The following is a 7,898-nucleotide window of genomic DNA, read 5'->3' on the forward strand; positions in this document are numbered from 1 at the left end:
CACAACAAAGTGATTGGAATGGTGATTGTAGGCACAGGCTTAACTTTTATCTCCCTAATTCTAATCATTTCTGACTAATGCATTTCTCATGAAGATATGTAGCTTCGAATGAGTGTTATTCTAGTGGTGATTATGTTGTGTCATTTTCCCCAAAAGTGCCTTATATTCATTACAATCATTAATTCAACAAGATTCTAGTGTCTTTTAAACTGATTTCTGTTTGAGATACCTGTACCAAAATGGTTGAAAAGACAGCAATTCCATTGAAAGTAATTCTGGCATTTACAGAGGTATATTGAAATTGCCTCTTTTGAGTGGTGCTTTCTGCGGTGCCAAACTGGAGACCACTGTCTGCGTGAAGCGTTACTCACAGTAAGCGCAAAAATGCACATTCACTCTTGGATTAGTGCTCCGAGAGAAGTCGCTTCTAACTTGTCTGTCCTAGCACAATTTACACCTGGTTTTACATCAGGGTATCAGGCTAAAGGTCTGCATTACTGTAATCACATTGTATGTACGTACGTATGTATGTGTGTGTGTATATATATATATATATATATATATATTTATATATATATATATATATATATATATATATATTACTTGAGCCATCTAGAATTAGTAAGGTATCGTGAGCAGCAACACTGAGAGGGCTGTACTTTTTTCTGCACACCATTTGGCATATAAAATAGCCAAGGCTATTTCGGTTTTGTGGCTGGCTCCAGAGGCATTCTTTTGGTAGGTATACAATAATATACTGATTAGTTAAGCAAAAAAAGAAAGCACAGTACATAGTCAGTTTCATTGATGTAATCGTTGCCACATAAATGTATTTCTTTCTGTTTGGTAACCTTTTTAACAACTATCTCTGTAAGTTTCATGCAGGTGACATCGCTAGCGTGTCCTTTGATATATTTCTCTCTTCGTTTCAAAAATACTGCGGCGTTTAGTTTCTGCTGTTCAGTATTGGTATGTATTTTTGCATTTACACATACATCCTCTGTAGTGCTCAGTTGATAGGCAGAATAGCACAGGATGCACCTGTGTACCAGTATGAACACAGTTCATTTTTCTGGGTTTTCATTATTAATCTGACAACCCAGTCATGCATATCTCCTTTTCAGTACTCCTGTCTGTCTGTCTTTAGACTCTTGAATACATAAACTCTTCAATACTATTTTTTCAGACTTGATGCAAGTTTTCTTCCCATTAGCAAAGTGCTATTTTGGAGTGCGGACAATTCAATATTCAAAATGACTCTGTAGGGCTTTATTCAGGTCTGAATTCAAATCAGACAAAAGCCTTGCTCAAATATTGTTTTTTTTTCTCTCTAGTGTGATTTTAGGCCGGTGAGAATGAGATTTGTGACTGGAAGTAAATTTTTCATTATAGTATGTACAAAGATTCTTCATATATAGGATATCCAACTATAGTGTTTTTGTTCAAATAAGACTGCTCTTTGGGTTCAGGCCTACAAACCCATCTTCTTCTTGAAGACATGCATGAGGACAAAATAACTTTTACCACAAAGTATTTTCTGTTCTGGTTCTATTTTCAAGGTATCCAGTTCCTCTTCTACAGATTCGCCCTTTCCAGAGATTTTTATTCAACCCTTCATCCCAACACAAAAATGATTGTTTTTGATCATTAAAGCAGTTGTTTAAGTACTTGTAATACTATACCAGAGAATGTTGGATTGTTTTGAGATTTTTCAAGACTGGCAAGAAGGCCATAATGGCCTAGACCTAAAATCTAGGGACACTTTAGGTCACATTTTCTTTTGTTATTTGTGAGAAAGTACAAATTGCTGGGCACGGAGTGTAGCTGATGATCCTGGAATAATTAATGTTTTTTGACCACTTGATTTAAAACACTTTGATATTGGCATTGATTCCAATGCTGTAGGTTGATAGGAATGACATGGTAATGGACATCCTAATTTTTGTATACTCTTAGGGAATATTTCAGCATTGGTTTTAATACTCTGCGGTATTCTTTGCTTGTTTAGCCTCAACTATTTTTTGAACATCTCCTTTTGCACTTGTATTTGTTGTATTCTTCATATATTTTGAGGTTTTGTGTGTAATGTGGTTTTCTATTGGCTAACTTGGCATTTACATTTTTGCCAACTCATAACACAGTATCAAAATATTTAGGAAAATATTTTACTGCGTGAATCTCTTCCTTCAGTTGAAATACACTAATGTTTTGGTCAGGAACACACAGTAAATGTATAAAGTTCTTAACAGCGTAAACTAAACCCAAAATAACTAATTTTTGTTTACGTAGAAGGTAGAATAAAAGTGGATACAAATAATCTTCCCTGAAATAATCTTTAGGTGGATTATATGATTATCTGTCCTTTCTCACAGTTCAGTGGGATTTGACATTTTTACCATTACATTTAGGTAATTTCATCAAACCTTAGTGAATTTTGCACATTTCAAGGCATTGGGAAATTAGTAAGTATGTAATACTATGAAATGCCTTTTCTAAAACTCATCCGGGTTATTCCGAGATTGCGGCCTTTCTTGCAATTTCATCATAGCTGCATACTCTTCAGTGTGTGTTCTCTGGTGCACGTTAAGATTCCCTTTCTGACTGAAACTTTTGTCACATTCTCTACACTGATAAGGTCGCTCTCCTGTGTGTATTCGCTTGTGGGTGATCAAGCTGGACGAGCTGAGGAAGCCTTTCCCACAATAAGGACATGTGTGGAGGTTTTCTCCTGTGTGCATCTGCTGATGTTTCAGCAAGTATGACGCAGAGCTAAAACTTTTTCCACACTGGCCGCATGTGTGGTACTTATCCCCCGTGTATTTCTGAGGTTGGCCCATCAGTCCCAATGAGAAACTGAGGCTATCACTCAGATCAATAGATGCATGGGATTGGTCTGTCAGAGGCGACAGGGGTTCCACATCAGGGGCCTCTATAGGGATCATGGTCTCCAATAAAGCCTTTTTATGTAAGTGTGTCTTCCTGTGTTTGACAAGAGTTCCCTTAAGGCCGAAACTTTTACCACACTCAGTACACTGGAAGGGTTTCTCTGCCCTGTGTCTTATCTTGTGTTTAAGAAGGACTATCTTGTCAGTGAAAATTTCCCCACACTCAGTGCATTGATAATATACAGGTTCTGGTATTTCTGGAATTTCTGGCTCCACGTTTGCCTGCATTTCTTCTGTATGTGTTTTTTGATGTGTAGAAAGATGTTCCTTTCTACCAAAGCTTTTGTCACAATCGTCACACTCATAAGGTCTTTCTCCTGTGTGTGTTCTCTGATGCCGAAAAAGATTCCCCTTTGTACTGAACCTTTTTTCGCAGTCAGGACACTTGTGAGGTCTTTTGCCACCACGTTTTCTCCGCTGTGGCCTATGGAAGCCCATCTTACGACTAATGGTTTCACGGCATTTGGTATTCTTTCTCTGGTGTCTACTAAGATTTGTTTTATACGTAAAGCTTTTATCACACCTATTGCATGGATAAAGGCCTGGTTTGTTTACCTTTTTTACTTTTTCAAACCCGATACCCGGCCCCAAATGTATCATTTTATGTTGAATTAGATCAATGTTATGCCTGAAACTCTTTTCACATTCATCACAGTCATAGGGTCCAACCGTTTGCTGTGTTTTTGGTGGATAATCAGGAGTCTTTGAGCTTTTCTGACTACTTTCAGATTCTTCATAGTTATCTAAACTATCTAGTTTAGAGATTCCGTCATAAGAAGTGGAATGTGTTGACTGTTTGAAACCGTTTTCAAATGCAGGAGATTGCTCTCTTCCAAGGTCCTCTTTATTTGCTGACCATCGCCGTTTTCTTCCTGGTTTTCCTTTTTTCTCAGGTTTCTGCACCACCTTCAGCTTAAGTTTTCCAGTTGAAGTTTCATACAGAGTTGTTTTTTTCGTAGAATTTATTGCATCTTTGCTTTTTCCTTTTCTGGCCTTGGTTCCCTTTCCTGCCAATTAAATAAAAGTTAATGTATGAATATGAATTCAAAGTACTTTTTAACATACTAGTAGCCAACGATTGACTTACTCCATTAATCAGAAGAGGAACCACAGATGAGCAAATTATAACTTAACATCCACAGTTTTAGTAAAAACATGCCACGGACGTAGATGCAGGCAGAACAGAGGCTCTTCCAGTGATACAATAACAGCGGAACACTTTAGTTCACAAAATCAGTCCTTCTGATGAAAATAAATACTTAGGGTCTGCTTTAAATTTTGGTGGAGCACAGTGTGTCAGGGTGTAAACGTTGCCTCCGCTAGCCTGACGAAATGCCGGCAACCAATGTCAGAGATAAGCGTTGGCACAGAGGTTATCTCTATTCATCGACAGGAACACTGTCTCTGGGATTCATTTCAATGTACAAGAAGTTTGGGGGATGACTGCTGTACGTTTAAAAGGCCAATTACCCAACTTTACAATGTTATTGTTTTTCAGATACAAACTTTTAAAGTAGGAGTTTATTCCAGGAAAAACAAACAACTAAAAACCTCCCACACCCTGGGTTTTTTTTACGACGAAGCTGGGGGCTTTGGTAAGGATAAAAAAAAAGAATCCTGTCCCTCACAGGCAGGTTTTGCATGGCAGGGACTGACAGGAATTTAAAGACTGAACAGTTTACCCTAAATGCGGGTGAGGCAACTGGGACAGTGTAATGTCCTTCCTCTGAAAGACCCTACTGCGCAGGCTGTCAAAGGAAGTTTTCTGTCAACTGAGCAAACAGCAGTTCCTTCACTAGAAAACTTTAGGTTTGCAAGTTTCTAAATGAAGTAGGCAGACACAAGGTTTGGCAGTTAGGGTAATAAGTTGCATTTGCAATGGGGTATCATGTTTGCCAAATTTTAAAACACCCTTAGTTTTACATTTTTTTACATTTCAGTATACTTTTTATGTGGCCAATCAAACTCACAGATTGGAAAATCACTGTTCAGAACTAAATGTTGCTTTGGATTTTATGTTTTGCACCTTTGTGATTCCTCTATTTTTCAGAATTCATGGTCTGTCTGGTTTGAGATAAGTACCTACAGCTACTGATAATGTAAGTTCTACAAATTCTTTGAAAGCAAATAATTATGACATTTATTACATAACTGTCTGTCACGTAAAGAAACAAAGAAAACAATAGAAAATAGGATATCTCACATATGCATGCAAATACAAATTTCAAGAGGTGTTGAACATGCTATCATCCTTAACAATAGTCCCTCAGGCGTGATCGGCCATGCAACGCAGGTGAAGTGGTACCTAGCCTACTGCCAATTCTGCCCACACAAAATATGGCCTGGGCTTTTGCAAAGTCCTGTACTTAGGATCTGGACATTGCACTCCTGCTCCCAGATCACACTGAGCAGACACTTCAGCTTTGCTCAGCAGACATAAAGTGCAGACCATCCCCTTTTACCAAGCTGTGGTTTGAAGTAATTTCCCCCACAAATTCACCACTTCATGGTCTAGAGCAGAGCCTAAAGAGGCGTGATTGCAGTCCTTGTGCATAGCATCTACTTCCTGGAGATGCTCAGCATCTCTTTAAAAATTGCTCAGTCGGATTTCAGTCAAGGAAATTGGGGTGCAGCCTAGGTTTAAGAAGGCCTAGCGCTATGCACCTCTTTTCTAAAGCGGTTTAAGTCTTTAAGTCTAGAGTAGCAATGTTGTAGAAGTGGGAGCACTTGCTTAAGTGTCACCATGTGGAAACGATATGACAGTATGTACTGATTGAGTTCTCTGAGGTCTAGAATAGGTCTCAAAGAGCTGTATTACCTGTTTGGGTGGATGTATATGTTCTGGTGACATTTTGTGAACACATGGAGGAATGTTTGGAGGATTGTTGATAAGCTCTAGACAATGGCTGGGTCCAAACTGGAATAGCATGGTCAGCAAAAAAACGATGGATTTAGGCCCAGATCTCTGTACTGGGATGAATGTATGACATTGTTCTGTAGTCTGTCCAGAAATTGTTCTTTTTGCAAGCTCTAGACAACACCCATTTGTCAGTTGTTGTTTACTGCCAAATGAGAAGGAACTGTTGAAGATGTCCCCTGACAGGTTAATGATCGGGGGGGAGGGGAGTGATGGGCAAGTCACTGTTTACTGGAGGAGGCGGAGTCCCGTGGAGCGGTATCTCAGCCTCTGGCTTTACAGTTGTTTCCTCTTTATCCTCCTCTGAAGAAACCTCTTATGGAGGAGGGCTGCTTGTTTCCTTTATACGAGGAAGTATTAGCGTCAAAAAATGTCTTTTTGGAGCCATCACGGTAAAAGGAGCAACGAAAAGAGCCACGGTTAGGAGACTGTAATGCGCCCATAGATTTGGCTAGCTTCATATCTTTTTTTCATTTTTTTTAAGATCTGATCTACTTCAGGTCCAAAATGGTGTTGCATATTACATGTAGTATTTAGAATAAACTGTTGAACTTCTGGTTTGAAACCAGAAATTATTAACAAAGCGTGTCTCCTGAGTAACACACTGGTATTTATTTCTTTGTTTGTAGTGTCAGCCGCATCTAAGGCACATCTAATCGATGAATTAGAGATGAGCTTCCCTTCTTGTACTAAATCTTGTACTTTAGCCTTGTATTCATCTGGGAGATACTGGAGCAGTTGCTCCATTTCATCCCAGTGAGCTCCATCATATCTGGCGAAATGGGCTTGGGTGTTAGCAATGCGCCAGTGATGTGCATCATGGGCAGCTACTCTTGTACCAGAAGCATCTAGCAGCTTAGATTATTTGTCTGGAGGGGAGCATCTCCAGAAGTTTGTGAATTAGCCCTTTTACGAGGGTTAGAAACCACTAGGGAGTCTAAAGGCAACTGTCCTTTAATGTATACTGGATCAGATGGAGACAGTTTGTACTTTTTTTATTTTTACAGTTTGTACTTTTTATCTATTCTAGAAGTGAGAATTCGAGCTCTGACACAGTCTTTAAATATATAATCTACATGTCTCATCATGCCCTTAAGCATGTGTGCTGCCTATTGTTTCAAATAAGAAATCTTCATCAAGTGATTCTTTCTATAAATGTACTCCACGGTACTGTGCAGCTCTGGCAACACTTCTAAATACCCTACATTATCATCAGGAGGGAAGGCTTCGCAGGGTAAAGATCTGTGTCATCTGCTGGCTGATCAAAATCGGAATCCCTCCACAGGTCTACTGGTAATAGATTATCTTCCTCATTTACATAATCTAAATTATCTTCATGATAATCATCAGGATGTGACGGTGGAGAGTCCGGCAGTGTAGTAGGCAGTGGCTCTGGTGTAGGAGAAGGTGGTGGTGGTGTAGGGGAACGTATTGGAAGAGGAGGAGGAGAAGGATTAGTCCCAGTATTCGTCTTCTTCAGTGGAACTGTATATGGTACTAGCAGCTTGTCCCGAGGTTGTCCGGTCTTATTATTTGTTTAGGACCCAAACCGACGGTCTGCGTACCTCAGTGTGTTTTTCCGATGCACCCAGGCTAAGTCACACACTGCATTCGGCCCCAGTATGTGTGAGACAACGGGCAGTCCCCCTTAGGGAGTAGAGCGAAGGGTTACTTACCACGCCTCCATGTGAACGCAGACGCCCATTGAACGTATACGCCCAGGTGCTTGATTGGTATCCTAATTTTAGAATGTTGCGCGATTTGCAGTAATTGTCCCCACAGATACGCTCATTCCCGTGTGGCCCCGGCGCCTTATTATTTTGTATGTACGACCCACATGGCATAAAGGCGACCCACATGGCATGACGTGCGGAACGTAACGGCAATTGTGTGCGCCTCGCGCTTAACGCATACGCCCATTGAAGGCTTTTGCTCCATGTCACGCCCCCAGCGTTTGCCACGCCCCCAGCACACGCTAACAGCACAACATAGACTTTTGCAGAACGCTTTGTTTTTTGTTGTCAGGCCGTGCCCCG

At 40.1% G+C, this 7,898-nt stretch overlaps 1 protein-coding gene across 1 annotated transcript; it reads right to left on the minus strand.

Moving 5' to 3' along the window:
- Nucleotides 1–584: 584 nt before the first annotated feature.
- LOC147700855 (uncharacterized) lies at nt 585–4,414 on the minus strand. Its single transcript, XM_086929756.1, has one exon. It carries the CDS (start codon nt 3,543–3,545, stop codon nt 2,493–2,495), a length of 1,053 nt encoding a protein of 350 aa, XP_086785882.1. The 5' UTR covers nt 3,546–4,414; the 3' UTR covers nt 585–2,492.
- Between the last annotated feature and the right edge of the window lie 3,484 nt (nt 4,415–7,898).

The sequence above is a fragment of the Lissotriton vulgaris genome, chromosome 7 (genome assembly GCF_964263255.1).
Source record: "Lissotriton vulgaris chromosome 7, aLisVul1.2, whole genome shotgun sequence".
Classification (NCBI taxonomy): Eukaryota; Metazoa; Chordata; class Amphibia; order Caudata; family Salamandridae; genus Lissotriton; species Lissotriton vulgaris.

Excerpts from the sequence above, each read along its gene's own strand:
- LOC147700855 (XM_086929756.1), bottom strand. The coding sequence starts at position 3,545 with ATGATACATTTGGGGCCGGGTATCGGGTTTGAAAAAGTAAAAAAGGTA.